Source organism: Calypte anna, chromosome 24, assembly GCF_003957555.1.
Source record: "Calypte anna isolate BGI_N300 chromosome 24, bCalAnn1_v1.p, whole genome shotgun sequence".
In the NCBI taxonomy this organism is placed as follows: Eukaryota; Metazoa; Chordata; class Aves; order Apodiformes; family Trochilidae; genus Calypte; species Calypte anna.
Genome location: NC_044269.1, coordinates 5,704,021 through 5,730,147, shown reverse-complemented (window position 1 = coordinate 5,730,147; position 26,127 = coordinate 5,704,021). Strand labels below are relative to the sequence as shown.

The following is a 26,127-nucleotide window of genomic DNA, read 5'->3' as shown; positions in this document are numbered from 1 at the left end:
TTGCACAAGGAGGGCTGAGGAGGTACAGCTGCAGGCCAGCAGGATGTCCATGGACCCAGGGGTCACAGCACAGGCGGGGCAGCCCCGTGGCTTCTCCAGGCAGCTCCCACCACCCAAGCTCTGGCCGACAGTGACACCCAGGAGTTGTCCTCCACCAGCACACACCCCTGCTCCCTGCAGGCTTGGAGGAGAGCTGGCTTCACAACACAGCAAGCTGCTCCTCTCTGCTCCAGATCAGACCCCACAGAGCCCCCCACACCCTCCACACCCTCCCTGCCAGGTCCTCACCCTCGCTGTCCCTGTCACGCAGCTGCTGGCTGGCCATGAGTGAGGACTGGCTGAGGACAGCATCAGACATCCGAGCTGAGCTTAGTGCTTTTCCTGCCATGAGACTCATTCCAGGCAAGTTATCTAACTGCACCTGTGGAGACAGCAGCACACAGTCAATGGGGGCTGGGGATGAGGGACCTGCTGCTCCCCCAGCACTCTGCCAGGCTGCCTGGGCTGGGAGCTCCAGCCAGCCTCCAGCCAGGGCTTCCAAGTAAGGGGCTGGAGAGTCCAACTCCCTTCCAGACCTCCCCTGAGCTAACTGGGGAAAAGCATTTCTCACGAACAGCAGAAGGGAGCTGTAGCAAAAACCCATCAAGATTTAGGCAGGACAGTTCCCAGCAGCCCCAAACACAGGGGAACCAGAACAATTGCTCTCTGCACTCGGACAAGGTCTGGACCAGGCTCAGAACCAAAGGTGGGCTCAGTGCCCACAGAGCCTTTCCTCCAGGGTGACCCCCACCCCCAGCAGGCACGTACGTAGGCATCATCACTGTTCTGTATGGTGTGATGTCTCTGCAGGGTCCTGGGCCGTGGGTGCTCACTGGAGGAAGGTCGCACTGGGTAGCCCAGCCCGTTGTGGTCAGGCACCTGCATGGCTTGGCCGGGGGAACTCCTGTCCATGCAGTTCCCCACGATGGACTCTTGAAAATGAGACAGAAACAGGGGCAGGTTAGTGCCAGGCACCCGCAGCTCTGGATGACACGTGCCACCACAGAACAGTGGCTCTGAGATGGGGTGAGGATGTGCTCCTCACAGGTGGAGCAGTGAGGTGCTGGCTAGGGGGGAGGGACCCCTGGCTGCTCTTGCTGAAGTGACACAGCACCAGGCTCTCCCCAAGATGGCCCTTGGGCAGGCTTCTTCCTCCAGCACTGAGATCCCAAAGATCCAGCTGCCTCCGGCCAGGCCTATAGAAGCAGCTCCAAGATGGAGGGAGCGGGGCAGGGGCAGCAGAGGACAGGAGCCAGCCCCTTTCTGCCTGCTGGCATTGCTGCTGAGCCCCCAGCTCGCCCCCTCCCTGCTCTCTGCCTTGCCCACATCGTTACACAAGAGCAGAGGGAGAAGCCTCTCCCCAAGCCTCCAACACGGGATGTTCTAGCAGCGCCCTTTGGCAACTGCAAGCAACACAATCTCGCTGGAAGAGTTGGCCAGGATCTTCACCTTTATCAGATGACTTCTCCCTGCCCCCCTACAATCTGGCTGCAGGAGACATGAGCGTTCTGCCTGGCAAAGTCCATCTGCACCACAAGCTCTTGAGAGCGAGGGTAAAGGCTACATTCCTATCAAGCAAAACCTCCCGTCATCAAGCACAAGATGTTTGGAATAAAGTCCTGAGCTATGGTGGAGCCCGGACCCAGGCCCGGTGCACACAAACAGCTCCCTCTCTGCCAGCAACCCCGTGGAGAACAAACATGTGGATGTGGCCACGAGCACCGGGGAGCTGCCCCGAGGTGACACAGCTGCAGGTAGATCCCACAGCCCGAGCTCTTGGCTTCAGCAGGGCTTTGGCCAGCAGGCAGCCATCTCCTGCCGTGCCGGGACACCACACCTCCTGGCTGCGGCTGCGCTGTGCCGGGAAGATGCTCCCCAAAGACTCATCCATCAAGTCACCTGCATCCCACCCAAACTCCATCCTGGCCCTGTTCTGCCCACCCCCGAGCCCTCCACGCAGCCCAGCACCCCACTCCCCATGGTGTTTCCCCCCCGGAGCCAGGGCAGGCAGGCAGGAACTCCGTCCCGGGGTGGGCTCCCCCCTGCCTTTGCCCCGGCGCGGGGTTACGTGCGGTTAACAGTCAGCTTTCCCGGAAAAGTCAGAAGGAAAACATGAGGTAACAGATGTTGGCGGAGCCGTGCCACCCACGCATGGCTTGGGACGCCGCTCCAACTGTGGGAATGGTTGCTGGGGCCGGCAGAATGCCCCCCCCCCAACCCCACAAACAGCCCCAGGGCTCCCCCCCCCACTGCAGGGAATGAAATGCAGGGGGGGGAGGGAAAACAATTCCCCCGACCTGGAGTAGCCCTGACCCAAAAGCTGAGCCTGGGCTGCCAGCACAGCCCCTCGGGGATGCAGCTCATGCCGGCCTGAATTCCTGCGCCTTTCCCTGCTCTGCTCCAGCAGCAGAAAGCCTTTCATCCCCACATCCACGGGGGACGGGGCTCCTTTGTGTTGGGTGGCATGTGACACTGGCAGGGACACTGGCCCAGCTCTGCTCCTTCAGTGCCCAGGTTTCCCATGGGCAGCACTCCCAGCCCTGTGATAGCCAAGGCTGGAGTGAAACTGGAGCGAAACCGGAGCAGAGCTGCTCAGAGTGGTTTTTCCTGACCACGGATTTGGTGGATGCTTGGTGCCATGGCCAGCAGATGCTCAGCTCACAAGGCAGGGCCAGCCCTGGACCTGAGCTGTGTACAAGCAAGTGCTGAGTTTTGGTGGGGTTTACGTGTAGGTGAGGGTACTCAGGGTGGTGTCAACCCTGCCTGAAACCAAAGTGGCACAGGCCTGGTTCCAAGTGGGTTACTGAAGGAAGGAGGAAAGCGTCTGCATCTTAGGACTCAGCTCACTGGAGGAGTCCTCCTCACAGCCCTGTCAGAGGGGTTTACACAACACTATTTGTAAACATTTACTTGCTTCTACTCATTTACAAAGCCTTACAGTCTAAAGTCCTTCTCCCTTGTGTAACTGGCTCCAGCCCCACCAGCAGAGGGGCAGAAATAGAGCCCCTGACTTCATCAGATCTTGTTGTTCATCTAACGTCCTGCCACGCCAACTCGTGACTCGGTACAAAACGCCCCTCAGGAGCTTCCAACCTCCCCCTCACTTGGGGCAATCCTCCCCTCCCACGCTTCAAGCACCACAGGGAAACCGAGGTCCTACAGCAAACACATTGGTAATCCAAAATTCAAGACAACTTCAGGAAAGCTGTGCCTTGTCTTTACCCCAGGGCCTGGCAGGCCCGCTCTGCCCTCCCAGCCAGCCTGTTCCAACCCAAAACTTTCCCAACAAACCCGTGCTGTGTCCCCAAACAAAGCCAGGCCCCCGTGTCCTGGACGCTGCTCCTCCGCAACAGGGCCCCGTGCCAAGGGCGAGCCCTGCAGTGAATACTGATCCCCCCAGCTCAGCCTCTCCTCAAAACCCTCAGAGCAAGGAGCTGGGATGGTGTTTGTCACACAGAGCAACCCTGCAATTACAGCTGGGGCAGGAACTTCTCTTACAGCACACGGCTGCCAAACCAGCCACCAAGGAGCACAGGAGCAGTTGAATCCAACCAGCAGGAAAGGTCTCTGCAAGCTTAAACTCTCCCTCCCAGAACCAACCCCTTCCAGTTCCAACAGGGCTGGAGTTTTTGTTGCTGCTGCTTCCCAAAAGGCCACAGGAGCTGCTGCGAGCAGCGAGGTGTTTACCTCTGTGCTCCCACTGCCATGTTGGGGAAGCTTCAGTGACGCCAGAATTTGGGGGTCTGTCCTTCAGGGAATGAACACCCCGCTGCAGCTGGGGGTAGGCTGGTCACCTCCCTGTCCCTAGCCCAGTGTCCCCACAGGATGGGGAGCGTCCCACAGATGCTGGCAGTGCTCAGGGACCTGGCCTTTACCTGCCTGCAGAAGTAGGTCAGCCTCCCCTGAGAAGCAGCTGGTTGGGTCCCCTCCTTATTTACCAGGGTTTATTCCAGAGCCAATGCCTGCAGTTACTGACGGCCACAAAAGCCAAGAAGAATCTCGGCAGTGCTGTGCTATGCAAAGCACGTCAGGAAGCCCCTGCCCTGCTGGGCAGAGGGTGTCCTCAGGCAGGCAAGTGGCCAGGAGGGCAGAGCCTGTGGCCCACGCGAGCAGCAGGGAGCCTTACCTCTGCTGGGCACCTTGTTCCGACCGAAGGTGGCCGCGGGCTGGTGTCTGTAGGGCTGTGTCCCCAGCTCCTGGGGCTGACTGCCAGTTCCCAGCAAAGATTCGGGGTCCCCGTGCCCTCCTGCGTTTACAAGCAGAGGGGTCTCGTGGCAACCTTTGGTCAATGTGTTTGAACTCTTACTGTCTGGAAAGCTGTCCTGGCAGCCTCGCAGGCGCAGTCCTCCTCCATGCTCTCTGAGTGGAACAGGGCTGGCTGGTGTACGTATCCGTGCGGCGGCACCGCCCCGGGGACCTGCTGGCTACATTCCTGCGCCCTGATTTTTAAGAGGTGCTGGGGGCTGCTCTGGGGGTGGTAAGTGTCGGCACTCTGGTAAGGCAAAGACAAGGACTGGCGCTCCGAGAGGCTCTGTCCCACGCTGGCGCCATGTTCCCGGCATCCCTTGACTCATGTGCCTGAACAACTCTTGGAATTCTTGCTGCTGCTGCTGCTGCCGACGCTTGATGAGCTGTGCAAATTCTGCCTGGGGCAGCCTCATGTCCGTGTGCCCCGTGAGCGAGTGCCGGGGGGAAAGCAGTCCCTGGAGGATGTGTGGTACCTGCTGGTGGCGGCTGTAGTCAGGGGGTGTTGGGGACAGCAGTGCCTGCTGTAGTGCCGAGGCCGTGTAGTGCTGCTGCTGCTGCTGCTGCTGATGTGCATTCTGAGGGAAACTGGGATACTGGTCGAGCTGTGGGACCTTCAGAGCTTGCTGAGCCGGAGGAAACCCAACTCCTCCCGAGGGGCTGTAGCTGCTGGGGGAGACGCGAGGCTGCTCTGGGAACAGGTGGGGTGTAAGTGCACCTGGTCGTAGTTGGTTGGGGGGTACCTGTTCACGTTCAGACTGCAGAAAAGAGAAAAGAAGGAGTGACTGCACTGCACTGTGTGCCAGGCTGCCTTCCATGGGCAGGAGGAGCTCCCTGCACCACACAGCCTCCCACAGCCCTGATCCAGCTCACTGCCCAGGGCCGGGGAGGCAGCTCGCTCCCCCCAGGCTGGCCAGGAGCTCACGTCTCACCCCGAGTCCCCTGTCCCTGTTTTTCCTCCCCCCTGACAGCTCTGGGGGGGCTGTGCAGCAGCAGCCTCACCTGTGGGACTCGGCGCTGTCGGCACTGAGCTGCTTGGAGAGCTGTCGGTGGCCGTAGGTGAGGGAGGCCATCAGGCTGGCCCGCTGCTGCAGCTGCAGCTGGTTGGCACTGGGGCTGAGGGACATGCCCCGTGTGTGGGAGGACATGGCCTGCCCGGCCACCAGGTTGTTGCTGACCATGTCACCGGGCTCTTGCACTTGGATGGTGACCTGCTGAGGCTGCGACTGCTGCTGCAGACCCAGGCACGTCAGCCCCATGGCAGGAGGAGGGGAACAGTTACCAGACTGCGGGAAGATGGTGCTGTGGGACGGCATCCCCTGGAACTGGGACTGGGAGGTGGCACCTAGGAGGAACAGAGATCCTCAGGACCAGTGGGCTGGCCAGCCAGAGCTGCTGCTGCTGCTGCTGCTCCTCTGGGCCAGGCTGGGAGTCCCAGCAGGTGCCTGGGGGTGAGGAGAAGCACTGCTCCTGCCCGCTCCATCACCCTGCACCAGCGTGGAAAGGTCACAGCCAGAGCCCCTTGTGCAGAAAGAGAAACACAGCAGAGTTGACAGCGATTTGCATAAACCTCAGAGTATCAGCCCTTCCTCCCCACCCCGGGAGTGATAAGTAAGGATCTTATGACAAGAAACCAAACAGCACGTTCCAGCTGGCAGCTCCTCACAAGCTCTCGGTAACACCAGCCCTTGCTGCCAGATAGAGAAACTTTGACATCGGTGGCAAACCACGCAAGGCCTGGGACACAAGGGGCACTGAAGCCCCAGCACCCCTGCCCGTGGCTGTCCTGGGGGTCAGGAAGGACCACGCGGTCCCCGAGGGCGCAGACGGCTCAGCCAGCACTCACCGTGGGGCTGCCAGCACGCTGCTGCTCCACAGGAGTGGGCTGCTGTTGGGCTGCCTGAAGAGATGGTTATTGGGGTGGTTCGGGGGCGGGCTGGATGGCTGGATCCGTAACCTAGGCAGGGAAACAAGCACCATGCCTTCTCATCACGCCTGCCTCCTCATTAAGATGCCTTTTCTGCTGCAAGAGCTGATGCCAAAGGCTGCGCTTCTTGTGTTTCAACAGCCACCATAAAGCCCTCATTTGGGATTCTGAGCTCTTTGCAGCTCAGCTTCTCTCCTGGGAGCCACCCGACCCTCCCAGGCAGCATAGGGAGTGAGCACAACCCCGTAGCTGCCAGAGAAAACCTGGGGACAAGGACACTGCAGGCTCGCGTCCCGACTGTGGCTGGTGAGAGACCTTCCTTCCTCCATCCCCGTAACTCAGCTTGCCTCATCTACAGCTCAGGGTGCTGAACCAAGGACTTTCACCCCATCAAAAGCCCAGGAGAAGCACGAGGCACCCAGCAGCAGCTCTCAGCAGAGAGCAGAGAAAAGCAGCTGCTGAAGGTAACGCACTTCCAAGAGGGTCAGGAGGCAGAACTGAAACATCTGTTCAAAGCAGTTTGTGCCTTTGAATCCTGCTCCTTTGCTTCTAAAGTCCTTCAGACAGAAACTAGCTTACAAGGACCAGGCAACATTCCCTGGGAAATGGCCTATGCCATTCCACTCTAAAATTCCAACACAGCCCTGGCCTCTGCTAACTGTGTTAGCTCACCCCTGGCCTTGAGAGCGAGTGAAACCCATTCCCCAGAGCTTTCCCAAAAGCCATGTCTTTACCTCTGAAGCTGGTGAGTGAGCAGAGCTGGCTGGTTTTCACATGGAGCTTGCAAGGGTGGAGATGGCTGAGGTGGACGGATACAGTCCTGAACCAGGCACCAGGAGGAAACAAGAAGTGTTTTTCATCAATGATGTCCCAACTAGTACATCTAGAAAACACTGACTGGTGAAACAGGATGTTCCCATCCTCTCCAAACACCCAACCCCTGGCTGCAGCTGTGGCAACAGGAATGCAGTCCTCACTGGCTCAAGTCCTTCAGGCTCACTTGTCACGACAGCAAGCCCCAGCAACCTATCCTACTCAGCCCCACCAGGATCTGCTTGGCAGCTGCAGCAGTGCAGGAAAACACAACTAAGGCTTCAGGAGGTCCTGACCCAAGCTCCAGTACTGGATCTGCTGATGAAGAACTGATGGTGCTGCTCCTGCTTGGTACAACATGTGTGCTGCTGTGTCTTCTCCAGCCGTCCTCTCATCCATGTGCCCACCATACATCTTCTGAAGCTGCTCACACTCCTGTCAGGAAGCCAACACCCCCCTCTCAGAGACACTCTGTGTGTTATGGCACACTTGCTGTGCACGAAGGCACTCTCTGCAGCCTCTCCCTCTGGAAAAGCTAGCAAGGAAAGCCTGCTCCATTTCACTGAACAGAATGGGGTGTGCAATAACGTTGCCAGCTCAAGCCTGAGACAACAGAACAGGCTGCACGTGACACTGTGGGACCCACAGTGGATGTGGGACCCATGAGGGCAGGCAGAACAGCCCAGCTGTGGGCACAGCACAAGGTTTGCTCCCCAAAACAGAGGGTGTAAGCCCCCAGGGTTCCCAGCCTGCTGGTAAACAGCAGAAAGGTTTAGAAGGACACTTGGTGGGGTTGCTGCAGGTGCATTCCTCGTCTGGAAAGCCACCACTGCGTGTCCTCAAGCACCAGCAATGAAGATGAACTTCTGCTTCCTGAAGCAGCGAGGCTGAGACACCAAAAGCCCTCACAGAGGCTCTTTGGAGACAAACCCCCCTCTTTTACCTGCTGAAGCTGTTTGATGCTGCTGTTATTGCCCACTTCTCCAGGTGGCTTTTGAAAGCCTGGATGCTGGCAGCACCGTCAGAGAAGCGCCGGACCGGGGAGAAGCGCTCGGTGGGGGAGGTGCAGAGTGTTTGAGTCTTGTAAATAGAAACTGAACACATGGGGAAGTGGGTCAGTGGTGCCAGCTAAAAAAATAAACTCCAGCACAGACACATTTCATCTACACCAGCTGTGCCAAGTTCTACCTGCCCACTCACCCAGAATAAACCATGGTTTAGATCAAGAAATGAAGTGCCACCACCACCGTGAGCAGGAACCAGCACAACCCAACATCCTCAGTGCCCAGGCAGACAAATGGGGGTTAGGGCTAGAGATGGCTCAGCCACAAACCAGCTTCCAGGTGGTCAGCAACTCACTGTCCATCCACACAGATTCATCCATCTCTTGAGGGAAAGAGGGTCCCAGAACCCACTCAGAAATGTTACAAATCTAAACCTGTCCTCTTTGGTAGCTCCCTCCTGACCCTGCCAGCTCCCCAGGAACCCTGCCTGCCCCCTGTACCTCTGAAAAAACAGGAGGGGCACATGGAGAAAGGAGCCTGATGTATCCTGCAGCCTCTGAGGAGAAGAAGGGCTGGCATTTCACGTTTAGAGGTGCACTGAGTTAAAAATGAGGGCAGGAACATAACTCTTGCCAAGTGGGGGAAAGTCCTTCTAGTGCAGTAACCAAGCCACCACACTCCCTTCACCATGAAGTTCCTTCTTCACCATCAGAGGGAGCCAGATTTTTTTCAGGAGCTGTTTTCTCCCGGAGTTGGGGTCCCCATTATCAAAACCGAGCACTAAGCTGCTGCCCTGCCACGAGGTGCAGCCTGTGCCACCCTTATCAGGGCTGACTGCCACCCACATGGGCACAGTGGGCCCTACAAACAACACAACCAGGTTTCTGTGCAAATTCCATCACCAACCCCAGCAAAAAACCACAAAAATGGCCCTCTGCCTGTGAGAAGGTCGTGGGATGTGGTGTTTACAGCATATCTGACATCCTGGCACTCAGCCCAGAGGAGCCCATGCTGCTTGCTCCCAGCCACCCCAGTGCAGTGATGGTGCTCTGGCTGCCCTGAGCATGGCTCCTGCCTGAAGCCCACTTCCACACCAAATGGAATGGACTGTCCCACAGAGGCTCTCCTTATCAGGAGGTGATGCCACTTCCAGGACATTGAGTTCTTGGCTCTGGCTCTGCTGTAGTGGATGTGCTTTTCTATCGATTTCTATCGATACACACAACTGTCTCCCAAGGCCAGAGCTGCCTCCTGATGCCACCCAGCCCTCTCCTGGTCCACTGCATTCCCTGTTTACTGAGGAAAAGCAGAAGCTACAGACAGAACTATGCTGAGTTGCCAAACTTATGTGGCCAAGGCAGAATAACCATAATGCCCTGGACAATTGTTGTATTTCAATTCTGCCTTCAGATGGAAGTTCTTGTGTCCCAAACCAGGTGTTGCACGAAAGACAGCTTACAAAATGTGAAGTGGTAAATAAAACTGCCTGGCATGCACAGCTGAGCTGTTTATGTGAGTACACGGGATTGGTAATGGGTCTCTGTGCCTCGTCTGCCTCGGGCCCAGGCTGGGGCAGTGGGATTTAAGCCATGGTCAGATGAAGTTTCCCTGGTTTCACAGGTGAAATGTCAGGCAAGCAAAAACATGAGGCAGGCTGACAGCACTCAACAACACTGAGGGTGGAGAATCACAGATACCACTCTGCTCATGATGCACACGGCAGCCCTGGGGCGCCAGAGCCACGAGGCAGGGATGACACCAACTTATTTACAGGGATGTGCATTTTAACACTCTTGTAAAAAGTAATTTCCTGCAGTGCGGGAGTGACCCAGCTTACCTGTACAGCTGGAGCAATCCTCAAAGCTGGACCCAGCACATTCTGCTTGTTTGCAAAGCTCCTCTTCCTATCAAGCTTCTCCGTGACCCCAGAAACCTTTCCCCTCCTCTCTCCCCATCCCTGAGCACCTCTTGCAGGGCAGAGCTGTGCTTATCTCAGCTCTCTGTGGTTTCCAGCGTGGCACCTAGCCTTGTATCAGTCTGCTCAGAGTTCACCTGTCCTCTGCTGATTACATCAGTGCTCAGCTCAGCAGGTATCTGGCGACAATAAAAAGCCCTTTGTGGAGCCTGCCAGTGTGAGCTGGCTGCGAGGCTGAGCAGGAGCACCAGTCCTGCCTGGAGACCAGCAGGCAGCAAACTCTGCAGCTGCCGTGGGCTCCTGAGGCTCCCAGCCACGGGCTTTCAGCTTCCCTCTGGGCATTAGTGTCTCCCTTGCTGCTGTGCCAAGGACTCCGTGTCAAATCCAACAGCACTCACCATCAGGAGGCCTCACCCACACACCCTGAGTGTGTTTAGGTCCAACCTGTGCCAGTTCCCCCCATCCCAGGCAGTGGTTGTTTCCCACCCCCATTCCTGTCCCCACAGCTTTCCCATCAGGGGTTCAGATCAGAAATGGTTCTGGAATGACTCTTGGGAAGCTTTGCAAAGAGACTTTGCAGTCAGAACACACAACTCTGGTGCAGAACAGTGAGGTTTTTAAGCTCTGGTGCAGATGACTCTTGGTGCAGCCTTTTGCCTGCACCTGCCTCCAAAAATGTGGCGGACACCCTCTGCTCTCTGGGTCTGCTCTTTGTCCTCCTCCTTCTCCTCACCCCTCCCTGCCAAGCAGGATGTCCTCAGTGCTCCATTCCAGGTGACATTGGAGCAGGTTCCTGGCGCAAAGCTGCCCGAACGGCCGGTGCCATTACTCACACGGTGCTGATCGGGGACCAGGTGTGGAGCCCAAGCCCGGGGTCGGAAGGACTGCTGTCCTAGCTGCCTCTGCAAGTCTGGAGGGATTTCAGCTGTAGGGTTGGTCATTGCCAGAGTGTGCCTTTTTTGACCTATTTGCCAAGTATCTGCAACAAGCAGGAGCACATTTTATAAGAGACTGATGGGAGTACTCCAAAAACGGAGTGTTAGATAATCCAGAGCCAGCAGGAAGGAAGAGTGTTTGCTGCCCTGCTCAGAACCAGCCGGGGAGAAGCCCCCACGGCCACAATGCCCGTGCCCCTTGCATTGCTGGCTCTGCAGTGCTCAGGGGACAAGTGTCCTCTGAGCCACCCGTGTGCTACTGCCAGCCTTGGAAGGCAAGAGCAGCCATTTGCTCTTCCCAGCAGGAAAGCCCCGTTTGTCCTCAAGGGGAAGGCTGGGATGTCCCTCTGGGAATACCCAGGTGACCACCTGCCCTCACCATGGTGAGTCACTCCACTGCAGCAGGTTTGCCTCCTGCTCCCCAGGGCCCTGCTGAGCAGCCACGGGGACGTCTGCTGCGTGCGTGGAGCCAAGAAGAGCCACAGATAACCCTACCAAGAGCTGGCCAGAGAACAGGCACCGAGCAGAGCTGCTGCTCAGGATGATGCCCTCTGCACTCCAGACCTCCCTCTGGGAGGCCCTGGGGCTGGCCGGGAGTAGCTGGTCCCAGCAGGGAAGGTGGCACCAGGACCACCCCAGCAGAGATGAGGGGTGGCTACCGAGGAGCTGGGGTTGCGTGTAGGGTAAAACCCAGAGCCTCTGCCTGGGGCAGGATGAGCTGAAGGGCCCCGCAGCTCTGCCAGGCACTGCCTGGCCTGGCTGGTCACTGCCCACAGCACTGCAGGAGTAGCTGGGGCATGGGGCCACCACTGGAACACCTGAAGCACCAACCCTGGGTGTCCTGGGAGCTGAGGAGCCCAGGGGCCCGTGCTCGCCCACCCAGTGCCAGCTGGGATGAATGCCCACCTAAGAACCCAACTGTTTCTATTCCCATGAACCAGCACATGGAGGCAGCTGGGGTAACTGTGACAAAGATCACCTGGCCAGTGACACCGGGGACACTCACAGGGAGTTCTCAGCCTCACTCTGCTCCCCTGTTCATGCTGTCACTGCAACTTCAATGGGTGAAGCAGAGAAGAGCAGCAAGCAAGAAAGCTGTTGCGTCCTCCAAGCCCAGCCACTCTCTGCCAGCTACTGAAGCCACTTAAGCAGAAGACAGCAAGTTAACAGAATGAGGAGTGCTTAGTGTTGTGGTAACTTGCCAGAGCCTGTGCCATTAGCTGATTAAGAATCATTTGATGCAGATGGGGAAAGTTTCCCAAAGAGCTTTACAGCTGTGGTTTGCTCAGATCATTTTATTTCAGACCTCCAGGGAACAATCAAATCATGAGCTATAATAACCTTATAGGTGGAAGAAAGTTTCCCAAGCTCAAAGGAGATGTGACTGTTCCCCAGAGAAGAGCAAAGACTGTGCTCTCCTTTCAAGGTCGGATCAAGGAGGGCAGAAACTGCTCACTGGTGGCTGCATACAGCCTGTTCAGAGCCAGTGTTCTGAGAAAGCTAAATATTTGCATCTGTCCTGATGTTAATGCTGTATTTACCCTTCTCCTCTGGTGACTACTGACATGTTGCAACATCAGGGGGTGGAAAGCAAGTTAACACACAACCTGGACAAGGCTTTTTCTGGGCCATCTGGTGGAAGAACAACATGGTAAGAAAGGACTAAGGGCAGCACTGTCAAGAGCAGCAAGTGACCTGTGGGTCCAAGGAGATGTGCTTTTTGGTGGGACCTGAACATCTCAGTGGTTTGCAACCTACAAAATCCTGCATGAGGGTTTCAAAAGGCTTCTGGCTGAGCTAATGCTTTGTACTTGAAGATTTAGAAATCTCAGGTTTTACAGTAGGAGAGGTGAAAATCTGCCCAGGTAAGAAGTCCAGGCAGTCCCTTGCCAAGAATCAGATTAATCCAATTCCCACAGTCAGAAAGACTGCCTGCCCCCTCAAGTGTTGTTGCTGGACACCCTGGGCCCTAAGTTACAACTTTCAGTAGCCACCTTGGCCACCCAGCTGTGTACAGAGCCCGTGGCCCTGAGCCCTGCAAGGGAGGACAGTGCACAGTTAGGGTACTACAGCTCCACAGGGCTGAGCACAAAGATGAGGCTGGTAAAGAACTGCAATTTAAGGCTCCACAAAGAACACAAGGTGTGCTCTGTGTCCACCCCTAAGGCAGGGCTGGAAGTGAGTTCTTTCACGTGCACCAGCTGTCCTTTCTCCTAAGCTGGTAGGCACAAGAGCCTGAGCACACACTCTGCACAGTCTGCCACTGCACACACCCACTGCTCAAATCCCCCTTGGCTCTGGAGCACTGGGAGAAGAGCTGGAAAAAGCTCTGGAGGACAACACCCACCCACCCCGGGGCTCCTCTGCCTGCATCCAACCCAGTGTGAACCCTGAGCACAGCCCTGAGCAAACACCCCCCAGCTCGAGGTGGTGGCCTCTACAAACTGGGGGGCATCCAGGAACCTTCTCAAGTTTGAGGCAAGGAGGAGGAGCACTCCATCACCACACCAAGTGCACCAGCTGGTTAGCAGAGAGGGAGCTATGCAAAAGCTGCTATGAAAATGTTAGCAAGGACATGGTTAGTGTTTTCATAGCTTGAGGAAGTACAAGCATGTCCTACCCGCTTCCTGGTACGTTTGGAGCAGACAGAGAACACAGGTTTCCAGCTTGTTACCTATTAATCTTTCCTTCTTGGAGCAAACTGTTTTAAGGCTTACTGTTAAAACTAGAAGCTAGAGGTACCCCTATTTCCAGCAAGCTCACTTTGTTGAAGGCATCAGAGTTGGATGTTTACTGCGTGTCTTGAAACCAAAGCTCCATGGCTCCCAGGGCTGTGGGGGAGCCCTGCCCCTGTGCACTGGCTGTGCAGGTTAGTGTGGACTGTGTGCAAAGGAATTCAGCAGTTTCAGACTTTCTGGAGAGCCTACTGCTCAATTAGCTCACCCTTTCAGGGGAACCCAGCTTGGTAATCACCCAGCAGTGCCAGAGAAGTGCCTACAGCAATCAATGCCCACATGAACAAGAGACACCTTGAACCTTTGCTGTCATTTGACACTGTAGCCTGTGCTGAGGTTGCTCGTGCATTATTCAGCTGTGGAGCACCCCAGGGTGAGCCCTTGGAGGCAGTAGGGGCAAACATTAACAGATTGGGAGTTACCTCTGCACAGCCTCCTGGTCTGGCTCTCCATCCGAGCTCTCCTCGTCCACAGGGGTGACTGCTGGGACAGCCTGCAGAGACAAGAGCAGCCATGGGTCCCAGGAAGCAGCTGGTGCTGTCCCCTGACCTTCCCAGCAAGCTCTCCCAGGGATGAGGAAGCTCTGCAGCACCAAGGACACTTGGCCAAGAGCTCCCTCCAACATTCCCTCCCCAAGCCAGACCAGTCTGTACAAGGCTGATGCTTCTTTTGGTGCTGGCAGGGACACGGATGCACTGAGGAAGAACAAACATGTACTAACACCCAAGATGGACATTTCTAAGTATGCCACCAACACTCCTCTTTTCTTTTGCTACTTACTGGTGTCATGGTGACGAGTGGAGAGGGACCTCGAGGTCTCTTGAGCAGCTGCTGTGCATGCAGCTGGATGTTGGCTCCCCCGTCAGACGCCCGCCGGCCCAGGGGGCCCATGCCATTCAGCAGCTGCAGGGTGGGGGGCTGCAGCAGGGACTGCTCCTGCCAAGCACAAAGACAAGAGGAAGAACTTCTTTAATTTAAGGGTAGCACTGGCACAGGCTGCACAGAGAGGTGGTGGAGTCCCCATCTCTGGAGACATTCCAAGCCCACTTGGACACCATCCTGTGCAACCTGCTCTGGGTGAGCCTGCCCCCTGGCAGATGATCTCCAGAGGTCCCTTCCAACCCCTGGTATTCTGTGATTCTGGTTTTAAGTAACTAAATGGAATAAACCCTAAAGAGACAACAAGAGGATAAAGCTTGAAGCTCACAGAGGCCAAGGAGCTGGCAAATGAAGACAGAGCACCCCCCACCCCCAACTCTGGTGGGGCACAGGCTGCAGCAGGGAGCATATGTGTGGGTCAGTACCTTGTACTCCAGCTGCCCCGTGGGCTGCAGGTTCTGCCTGGGCAGCACATTGTGCATGAAGTTCACGTTGGGGGTCACCTGCAGGAAGGGAGCCTGAGGAGTGACACGAGGGAAGCCAGGCAGGAGCTTCTGCAGATCTTCCATGACTTCCGTCCTGTGCAATCACATTTATGGACAGGTTAATCAGCAATGATGTGAACAGAACTACCCACTAGTGAACTCACCTCCAGGTCCCCCCTGTCAGGAAGCTGAAGTCCAGTACTCACCGTGGGTCAGCTACTCCAACTGTGTGCCTCCTCATGGAGAGGTAACGGACCAGAGCTTCAGGTGATGGCTCTTCCCCTTCATCACTGTCTAAGTTCATAGTTCCATCAGTCTAGGCAGGCAAAACATTGGAGATGTTGCAATCCATGGTGACTTTCAAGAAAAAAGGCTTCACCATGAGCCCAGGAAAAAAAAAAATGGTGGGGGTTTCCAAGGGGTGTACACCTCACCTCCACAATTTGGTTCTCAGGGTTGATGAGCTGGACTTGTGGCACGTTGATGCTCATGGTATTGCCTGTCTGTTCTGTCTGCTGAGCAGAGAGAGAAAATCAGAAGCCCTGAAGGTGACATCTCTTGCAACCCCTTTACCAACACTGCTGCATTAACACTAGTGCACAGAATGAAGCACTGGGGAACAGGGAGGTCACCCTGGAGCCAGGGGAGATGTGTTTATTCTTAATTCTCACGGGGTTGCCTCATTTCCCCTTCTCCCTTCTATTCAGGCAGGGTCAGCATCTCTCTTGCTTCCCTTATGACCTGGCCCCTTTAAAAGCAAACATCCACTGCTTGGGCAGCAGCACAAATTGAGGAAGAAGCATTGTGCAGCTGCCCTGGCCTGTATAAACCACAGCTCCCAACCAACATCCCTCACACTGTCTTCTATGTCCCTGACCTAACACCAGACTTGCTCTGCAGGGTATCCACTAACACCCAGCCCAGGAGCAAACTGTTCCTAACCTCAGCATCACAGCACCCTCAACACTCGTGAAATTCTTGGATGAGAAATGTTCTGACACTCCTGCCAGGATGAGGACACCCAGAAGCCACTCAAGAGTTCAGCAGGTATGGGACTGTCTGACCCTCCAGGGCTGGAAGAACACTCTGCAAGCTGGATCTACCTGGATACTGGGGGAGGTGGGGAAGGTGATGGTCCGTGGTATACTGGGAGACGCTGCGATGCGCAGATTCTTGTGTCTCTTCAGACGGTCGCAGAGCAGGCTGTAGATTGCACTGTAGTGATCGTAAGCATCAGCTCTCAATGACTAAAAGAGGGAAAGGAAAACGTGGTCAGTCTCTTTTCTCAAGCAATAAACCACACCCCAGGCTGTGCTGAGGCTGCTCAGTTCCCAGGGGTGTCGGGCAGCACAGGGCTGTGTCTCACCTGAACGGTGCGCTCCTTGTCCAGCCCCATGTCTGCCATGGCCAGCAGCACGTCCTCGTTCAGTGGCTCCATCTGCCTCTCTGTCTTCAGATGCTGGCACTCAGCGATCAGCTGGGGGAGCACAGACACAGCCTCAGCCCCGTGCTCCCCCCTGCACGCCGCTGAGTCACCGTGCAGCCCATCCACAGAGCTGGGGCTGCCAGCAGCTCTGCAGGCTGGGGGAACCCACACGGACCCAAACCCGAGGGCTTTAGGCTCTCGAGGCCATGGGGGAAAGATCCACGAGCACTGCAGCAGTGCCCAGAACCCGTCTGCAGCCCATCAGGCACCCAGCAGACCCCACTCCTCACCCTGTCAAACTCAGCATCGGCCTCCCCGAGCTTCATCCACTTGTGTTTGCAGATCTGCTCCATGGAGAGCCGCTTGCTGGGGTCCAGGACCAGCATGTGGCGGATCAGATGTTCACATTCTGCCAGGGAAGAGAGAGGGTGGGTGAGCCACAGGGAGGGGCCTCTTGCTGCAGGGGACAGAGAGCTTTCTCCTCTCCTCCCCAGGAAGCCACAGGCAGCACAAACGTTGCTTCTCCTCCTGTGCTTCACACCCCTTTGGTCCCCGAGGTGCCACTTGGCTGCAGACACTTGGTTTCCATGCTGGGAAGGAAGGCAGCCAGCCCTAGGTGGCACACTGTCACCCTGTCCCTGCCTTGCCAGAGTCCATCGGGGACACCAGTGGCTTTGGGGGTTGAAGGACCATGTATCCTCTCAACATTCCCCACTCAGCAGCCACTCCCTGTGAATGATTTCTGCAGCATGTGATGTGTGTGCTGTCACTGTGAGGTTTTCCCACATTTCAAGTTGGACCTGAGCTGGCTTTAAAAGCACCTCGGGTTTGGGCAAGCACAGAGACCCCAAGGAAGGCAGCAGGCAAGGAAGCTTTCGGGTGAGAAACTCCACCCATCAAATGATTCCTTAACCTGACAGCAGGCAATCCGGAACCTCCATATGACTCACTCTTAAGTCTTAATTTGGGTTTTAACCTGAGAATTAATTACACTTTCCTGACCCCAGACAGCCCAGGGCCCCTCACCTGTGGACATGAAGAAGGGGATGCGGAACTTCCCGCTCAGCACCCTGGCCCGCAGGTTCTGCAGTGTGCTCCCATCAAAGGGCAGAGCTCCACAGACCAGCACGTACAGCACCACGCCGAGGCTCTGCAGCCAGAACAGAGGGAGAGACTCCACTTAACAGCAGAAAATGGTGTTTCAATAGAATAAAACCATGAGAAAGAAGAAAAAAAGCAACCGAGGCAGCGCTGAAAGGCAGGGCTGCCAGGCAAAGCAGGTTTTGGGCCTGCTGGTGCCACGAAAGAGACTGTCCCATATACTTTGTGCCCTCTCAGGGGCTTTTTCCCCAAGATATGTCCTAGGTGTTCAATCAGAGTGAAAGTGAGATCCAAAAAGAGGTTTGTGGCGTACCCAAATGTCAACCTTTGGCCCATCGTACTCCTTCCCTTCGAAGAGCTCTGGAGCTGCATAGGGAGGGCTCCCACACCAGGTTTTAAGCAGCTGACCAGGTGTGAAGATGTTACTGAACCCAAAATCTGCAAGAACAGAGAGAACTGATGAGACAACAGAATGCAGAATGGGAAATCTTGGGTCTTCAGAAAGCACAAGGTGAGCTGGAAACTTCAGCTGTGCTACAAACCAAACCACTCACCAACAGCAGACAATAAATCCTGGAAGAGAGATTAAAAGAAAAGTCTTAAACTTGTGGGCAGTCACCCATCAGCTGATGTGGCTGCTAATGGTGTTTTCTGCTAATTAACCTGCCAACACGGCTGGGGCTTGCACTGGAAAGGGTAAAGAAAGCAAAGCCTGGACTCAGGAGGTTCTCTGCAACCTGCTGTGCTGCCTTTCTGCTACAAGTGTGCCAGCAGGAGGGTGAGTGACACTAATGCTCACGGACAGGGACCCACAGCCACAAGGACATTTTTCATGGCATTTGCACCAGCAGCAGATCCTCACAGCAGGCTCGTCAGAGAAATGCTGGGAAAAAACCAAGGAGGGCCAGAAATACTCAGTTTGCAAATTCTAACTGATTAAACTGAAAAACATTGCAGCAAAAATACACAGTGCAGCTGTAGAAAGTAGAAATGTCTTAGAAAAGAGCTTCATTTTGACTCCATCACTGGTCAGAACTGCTGTGTATCTGGGCTGATGCACAGCTGACTGTCTACCTGCCAGGGAAACAAAAAATCCAAACACTGTGCAAGGAGAACTTGACTGAAAAATGTGTATTGCAACACACATATCCAAGTGGTGGAGAATATTTGAGATCCAAAAGCACAAAAGGTTTTTTTCCCACTTCTTGACGTTAAAATACATTCATCTTGAAAATCTGTCTTTGCTTTTGTCTGCTTATTTCTCCCTACAGCACATGGTGTAAATGATAAGGACTTTGGGACGCATTCTTTAGCCACCAAGACAGGTTGGTTTCCCTAAATCACCTCAAAGCACAGGTTTGCCATAACACATTCAGTATTGCCCTGCTGAAAGGAAAATGGTTCCCATCTTTGAGGCAGAAGCATGGCAGTACCAAAACAAGGCACTTAAACACCCCCTGGGTTTTCAGTGTTGGAAACAAAGTCATCTGAACTTCCAAACCAGCAGCACAGTTGGGCTGTGGAGGAGGCTTCAGGGAAAGAGCATGCAGCTGCACAACTGTCTGTGCCACCTCTGCAAGCTCCTGAGCTGTTCCATCTCACCTCTGAAGCAGGATGCCTGAATTACAGCTACCAGAGCCAGCAACAGCAACCACAGCATTAAGTGCATTTCCATCTCCTAAAAGCAGAGTGTTTGCAGTCCACTTTAGGTGTAAAACTCTTCCTGACTGGGCAAGAATACACTGAAATTTTGGTCCTTCACATATTCTGAGCAAACTATTCTGGTTTTGCCATTTTTCCTCACTGTTGTATGTACTCAGGTGGGTTTTGCAGCACTTTGGCACCAGAGCAGTGAATATCACCCTGTGCAGCTCCAGAGGAAGGGCTTGCTCCTGGCCCATGGCAGGGAGGGCAGAGCTGTGCCATGCCAGAGCTGTGCCATGCCAGAGCTGTGCCATGCCAGAGCTGTGCCATGCCAGCTGCCAGCCTAACAGACACACAGCAGCTGCCTCCTGCAGCCTCCTCTGCATCCCAGGAGATTGGCTGTCTGTGAAACCTTACCCCTCTTCCACATGGGGATGAAATTAGCTCATGGGCTGACAGCTCATTTGGAGAGTGGAGAGGAGGAGGGCAGAGACTGGTGAAAACTGCATGTTCTTTAAAAGACCCCCAAAAAGTTAAGGGAGGGGGAGATTTGAAAACCCCAAAGCAATAGACAACACAAATCTGAAAAAAAAACCCAACAAAAACCACAAAACAACACCACAAAAACTACAACTTAAAGAAACTTTCTTAAAAATGATGACAAGTCACCTCAGTCCACAGAGCCATACAAAGCTAAATCCCCAGGGAGCAGCCAGGTGTCATCCCACAAAGAGGGAAAGGGCATTTTTAAAGAATGGGAAAGGCAAAAGTTGCAGGGATGTGATACAGAGCAAACATTTAGAAGAAACCTCTCTGTGCTACAGAAGTGCTCCCAGTCACTCCTGTTTCCTCAGGGCTTCAGGGAACAGCTTTTCTCATCAGAGGGAGAAAGAGCAAGCAGGCTGCTCAAATGAATGCAAAGCAATGCATAGATCAGATTCCTCTCTGAAACCATACCCTGGGCTGGGCTCTCAGCAATCAGCTCAGCTCCTGGCTGACCTCTGGCTGGAGCACTGTGTCTGCACTGCTGCTCCTTGGCAGATAAGAACCCACCAGACCTACCAAGCAGAGCCTTCAGAAGACACCCAGGGTGCACCCACAGCTTCCAGCAGCTGAAAATTCCTGCAGGGGTTTGAGTTAAGAGCTGGTTGATGGGTTTGGGTGCAGAGGTTTGGCTGATCCTCCACTCCGTGTGGCTCTGCAGTGTGTGTTCTGGGAGCTCTGGTGTGAAAGGGATCAGTTGCTGTCACTTCTCTTTTGGCTCTCGGAACGGAAGAACTGGTGTCAAGTTGCAATTTATAAGTTATAGGGACAAAACCTAATACTTGGAAAATCCTATACCATAAATCAGCTTTTCCAGGCTACTTTTCAAATCACTACTACACCTTCCTGCCAAGTAAAACACTGCCACCACCAGGGTGGGAACTATCTCCTACAGTCCATTCTGGGAGCAAAGATTTGGAAGGAAAATAGTTTCCAACTTCCTTAGATTTAAAAAAAGAAAAAAAAAAAAAAAGTTTCCAGAGTTTTCAGATGTGGGCAGAGCTTGCCAATGCTCCTGTCTGTGGACAGTTCTTTAGGACACATTCCAGTTTCTACCTGGGTTAGTTTTTAACTTCTTTATTCCTTTGGCTTTGCAAGGCACCCTCCCATGGCACATGGATTTTACCCCATGAACACAAGATGGCCTCAAATCCTCAGTGCAGCACTTTGCACAAAGAGAGTGAAGAAGAACTGCTGAAGGCCTCCTGAGCCACCAACCCCTTCCAGCACCCCTGCAGCAGGTTCAAAGAGGAGCAGGAGGATCTCACCCAGCTGGAGGAAGCAAATCTGACTTGGAAAGCCAAGCCCTTTCCCCACATGACAATGTGTTTCTCTGACAGGAGAGAACGAGGATGAGAGAAACCTAAGAAATTACAAATAATTTTACTACAAACCAAATGTTAAACACCAGTCTGGTTCACAAGAGAACTGCAGCACGAGGAACAAGACTGCTGCCTTGCTCCAAGATGGCATCGAGCTAAAAGACTATTCCCCAAGTCCCAATATTAAAGTTGCTCACAGAAGAAGGTTTGTAGCCCTAAGCACTCTTTTTTTAGATTCAAGTTTCAAACCCTTGTAAAAGCTGACGAACTCTCCAAGGAAGTCTGTTAATAGAGGGGGCAACAAAGTGCTTTCCAAAAATGCTCTGCTGTGCGTTCAGCCCCAGGAGAATGACATGGTCAGCACAGGCTCTTCCAACGCAAAAGCCACGGCAAGCAAAGACCAGAGCTGAACTAAATCCTCTTGTTCCAGTTGGTTGCTACATAATCCCACAAAGCTAAATAAAGTCGAGTGCAGTCAGTGCATCACAGAGCACAGCAGCCAAGGCTCAATCTCATGGACAAGAGGATCACAGACACGCAAGGGCTGTGTTAGAAGCTGTCTAGAAACTGCTCAAGGTGCAATCTCTCTGGAAGAGCAGTTTTAGCAAATAACCCACTGCCCAGCAAAAGCCTCACTAGACACTAAGGGTCTTTTTATTCAGAAGTTCAGTTTCTCTGCCTGTCATGAATAAAACACCCAAAGCACCAGGGCTAATTCTTTTGCTGTCAGACAGCACAGCGAAGTGATTCCAAGAGTGCTGTTTCCCCTTCACCGCCCTGCCACAGACATTGTCAGCCTTACTTTCCATTCTTTCCCTTTCACCCAGTCTGACCTGCTTCCAGGAAGTCCTAAACCAGCAGCAGGTCTCAAAACAAGGTCAGTTTTTTAATACCAATCTCAGCCACGGCCCAGTGCACTGCAACACTGCAGTATCTGGAGCCGCAGCTCTGCCTACTGAGCCAAACTAGCTTTTTTTTTTTCCTTCTTCTTGAAGGGAGATATAAATCTCCTGGCTACAAGCTGGCAGTTTCAGCTCTGGGCAGCAGGCCACACAGAAATCCAAAGCTTCCTTTAGCCTCACTGTGCTTCCTTCTTTCTGAATACCTGGAAGCCGCCAGTGCCTGCATTTATTAACTTCTGTGAGCAGCTGCCTTCCTCCCCCCCACAGCTCACCTGCTATTTTGATGTTGAGGTTTGCATCCAGAAGCAGATTTTCTGCTTTCAGATCTCGGTGGACAATATTCCGACAGTGACAGAAGTTGACAGCAGCCACTATCTGCTTGAACTTTCTCCGGGCTTCCTTCTCAGCCATGCGTCCATGGGCCACCAGGTGATCTGCAAGGGAGGGAGCAAAGAACAAAGTGTTTATAAAATCTTTTTCTACACTAAAATAAAGCTTTTTCAACCTCTTCCTGCAGTCAACTACCAAATCTCAGAGCGTGCTGCTCTGACAGCAAGAGGTGCAAGCTGGTGGCCACCTGCCAGCCCTCTGTCCCTCCAGTTTTTTGTAGGAAACATCCTTGAAAGATTCAGCAATGCCTGAAGCTTCAGCAGAACAGGCAACAAAACTCCACTAAGAAGAGTGCAGAAGTCCAAGTGAGCAGCAAATGAGTTCTGAAATACAACTGTTACCCTTTCTTAACACCTCTTTACCCTCTAAGCAAGTCTTGCTCAAAGTGATGTGGCACAGTGAGAGAGAGAGGGAGGAACAGGAGTTTGATGGGTTATGGAGCTGAGGACAGTGCTACAGAAAACTCAGCCAGGCCATGGAGGAGGCCTCAGAGGAGTTCTGGCCAGAAAAAGGCCAGATTCATTTTGCTCCACAAAATCCATTAAACTAGAGGCCTTGACAGAGATATCTGTTCTTGAAAATATTAAAAATAAATCACTTCTGAAGGCTTCTCATCAGGCGGCTGTATTTTTCCCAGTCACCCATTAATTAAAATACCTGCGACATAATTGCCTTGCAGTAAATACTAATTACCAAGATCCATCAAAGCAGGTCTGCTGGCTTCTGACTGCACAGCAACCCACTTCTCCACGCTCCACTACTCATGTTGTGCAACAGAGTGAAGTTGTTTTTCAGAGAACTTGTCAATTACGTTTTATTCATCGGATAAACTAACTCCGGGAGCAAATCTGAACCAGTCTCTTCGGGCTAGGTGTGAAATTTCCCTTTTCCTGAAGAAATTCAAGTGCAGGCCAGTCCCCAAGCTCTGCACGTAGGTGCAGCACTCAGGGACCACTGACATTTCTGCACCAGCTCCAGAGGGAGGACAGGAACAATGAAGCTACAGAATACTTCACATACCACCAAGGGCAACTGGATGCCAAAATTAACCATCGTGAGCTTAGTCTGCATAAATCTCTCGTGCAAGGGAGGTTACAGGGATGACCTAGATGTTCAGCTGGGAGCCAGCACAGGGCTCTGGAGTGCAGCAGGGGCAGCAGCATCCTGGCTGCTGGGTGGCACAGATGCTGCTGTGCTCAGCAGGAGCCAGGGGTGTACAGTGCTGAGTGCTTTCCAGAGAGCAGGGAATTGCATGGTTTCATTTCACAGCCCTTAAGAACATCAGTTGCTCTTCTCTGTACTTCCATGAAGCACCTGACACTGCTCTCTGCATTCAAACAAGTGGTGAAACCCTACATGAAGAACAAGCATCCTCTGGCTGAGGGGCAGGGCTGATGCAGGAGTTGCCCCTAGCAGGCTCCTTGTGCTTTCAGTTGCTTTCTGTCCCCGGATCTCCTCCCTGTGGTGGATTAAGTTGAACTTCCAGTGTATTTGGTGAACTGGTAATCTCAGAAGCAGCCTGAGCCTGGTACCATGCCCGGTACCTAGAGCCTGGTACCACACTGCTTACCCTGTCCAAGCTCAAAGAGCTTGGGATGAGCAGGAGGGGACTGAGAGAAGGGGCAGTGACAGCAGAGGTGCTAACCACACCACCCAGACAGTGCTGTCCACCTTTCTGAGAATTTTTGTGGATCAACTGAAGCACTTGTACTCTCAGCCATGAGGCCTGCAGCTTATTCACAGAATTCACAGTAAACAGCTGAAATCAAAACAGACTTTCAGATCTTACTCTGTTTGACCTCACAAACAGGGCACTCGTGGGACCTGGAACAAAGAGCACCCTCTGTTTAAAAGGAGACGTTCATTTGTTCCTCACGTCAAACCAGCAACCCAACCACACACAAAACATCCACAGGGACAAACCCAACAATTTACATTTTGCTGCTTAAGCCCACAGGAACAGCAAGTCTTCTCCCTGATCCCCACGTACCGCTACACAAACAAAGTGAATTATCACCACACTTCCAGTAACAGATGAATCAAAGACACTCCAGGCACAGCTCGGCCACCAAAGGAGCTATCAGTCCCTTTACTGGAAATTCAGATAAACAGGTTGCAAAGCTCCCCTAGGTGCTTGCCCAGGACAGCCTGCAGAGAGCAGATCAACAAGGGACAAAAAAAGGCAAGCATCCAACACTGACTGACTGAAACCATGGCCATTTAGAGAAACCACCATCCTTCAGCTAAAAATTCCACCCTCTGTTACTGCCTGGGTAATATCTACAGCTGTATGGTACAGTTTAAACCTTCAAAAGTCTTTTTAAAGCAGCAAGGGAAACACTTCAGATTTCTTTCTAACAAAACCTTGCAGCTGGCAGAAGAGTGAAGCTGCATTTCAGATGACAGGAGCTCCTGAGAGTGCTCCAAATGGGGCCACAGCCTCCCAGCTTCACTCTGCAAGAGGACGTAGCTGGCTGCTCCCTGCTAGCAAGGAGGATGAAACACTGGGCAGTGGGATGGGAATTAGCCATGCTAATGAGCTGGATTTACTGCAGCATAAAATATTTCAGAGAGCAATTAGATTTTCACTTTGACTCATGTAGAAGGCTATTTCTGTCACTGAGAGGATCCATTCCAAGTTTGTATACGAGCCTGCACATAGTTCGGGGATTTAAAAAAAGATGAGTCTGTCTCTGCCAAATTCAACAGAAGAGGGAGAAAAAGTAAAAAGTGATTTATACTTTTCTGTGGTGCTCCACACACGCAAATTCACATTTTGCTGCCTGAGGTACAGGGACTCAAACAAGCCTGGAAACTGCTGGGCATCCAGCACCACGAGGTGCTTGTCTGAGGAAACAAGTGGAAGATTCAGCTGAACAAAGTCAGGTTTTTCACCTGGCAACCCATGCTCTCCAGAGATAAGCTGCCACTTGCTTCTCCCTTCAGCTGTCACCTTCTTGGAGAAGAAGAAATCCAAAGGATAGGGACAGTGATGAGAAGAAAGCATGGCAACCATCTGCAGAGGTACTGAGGAACTGCTGGATTATAATCACTGGAAACCAGCGTTTTTCAGCTCAAGTTGTCACGTTTCCCTTAATTCAGGACTCCTCTTGCATCACTAAGAGCTTTGATTAAAACTCAGCCTCTGGTCCAGCAGAATGAGGGGCTCCAACATTAAAAGTTAATCTTCTGCACTGACTCAAGAGGACAAAAGGAGAGTGTTTCCACTCAGCTGACAGGCTGTATGTGACTGTCCTCACAAGGACACTGCCTGGAAGCAGATTTCAGCCAGCTCACTTCAAGCATGAAGGATTTTCCCTCTTTTCTGAGCCTCACTTAGGCTAAGCTACTAAAGACCAATCTTGCAAAATTCTGACCCTGTCATCTAGCACAGAATTCCAGTGTGTCAGTAAATCCCTGTTTCTACAAATTGTCTTATTGGTCACAGCAATAAAACAAGCAAATAACTAACTCAGTCAACAGTGCTCGTGCTGCCCAGAGAGCTTTTGTCCTTTAAAGAATTGCTTCTGCAGCCAAGGAAGCTCAGCCAAAACATTGTTAGCAGACAATGGAGTTTGAAATGGATGTAACTAATACATGCTAAGATAACATCAGATATCAAAAAGATAAGAAAATACATGGCTTTGAGAACAAAATGCTGCAGAAGGGCAGGACAGAGGGTTTCTTTGAAAGCTCCTAACAAACACCAACATTTCCGCTATCGTCAACGAGTTTCCTGTAACTTCCTGGGAAGCAAAGCATTCAGCAGCACTTCCAAATGCAACACCACTACTATTTCCAACATCTTTAATCCCAAAGTCA

The 26,127-nt window shown here is 53.2% G+C and overlaps 1 protein-coding gene across 1 annotated transcript in view; it reads right to left on the bottom strand.

The window, feature by feature from the left end:
- Positions 1 to 26,127, bottom strand: part of SIK3 (SIK family kinase 3) — a 65,292-nt gene that overhangs the window by 1,491 nt on the left and 37,674 nt on the right. Inside the window, 26 exon segments of the mRNA XM_030464848.1 lie at positions 289 to 421; positions 808 to 971; positions 4,166 to 4,363; positions 4,366 to 4,577; positions 4,579 to 4,990; positions 4,993 to 5,042; positions 5,287 to 5,629; positions 6,131 to 6,140; positions 6,142 to 6,241; positions 6,946 to 7,031; positions 7,334 to 7,459; positions 7,968 to 8,002; positions 8,005 to 8,118; positions 10,779 to 10,902; positions 10,904 to 10,922; positions 14,036 to 14,106; positions 14,394 to 14,549; positions 14,918 to 15,071; positions 15,184 to 15,293; positions 15,412 to 15,492; positions 16,081 to 16,224; positions 16,344 to 16,454; positions 16,694 to 16,812; positions 17,430 to 17,553; positions 17,818 to 17,942; positions 22,188 to 22,349. Coding sequence (XP_030320708.1) covers positions 289 to 421; positions 808 to 971; positions 4,166 to 4,363; positions 4,366 to 4,577; positions 4,579 to 4,990; positions 4,993 to 5,042; positions 5,287 to 5,629; positions 6,131 to 6,140; positions 6,142 to 6,241; positions 6,946 to 7,031; positions 7,334 to 7,459; positions 7,968 to 8,002; positions 8,005 to 8,118; positions 10,779 to 10,902; positions 10,904 to 10,922; positions 14,036 to 14,106; positions 14,394 to 14,549; positions 14,918 to 15,071; positions 15,184 to 15,293; positions 15,412 to 15,492; positions 16,081 to 16,224; positions 16,344 to 16,454; positions 16,694 to 16,812; positions 17,430 to 17,553; positions 17,818 to 17,942; positions 22,188 to 22,349 — 3,483 coding nt within the window.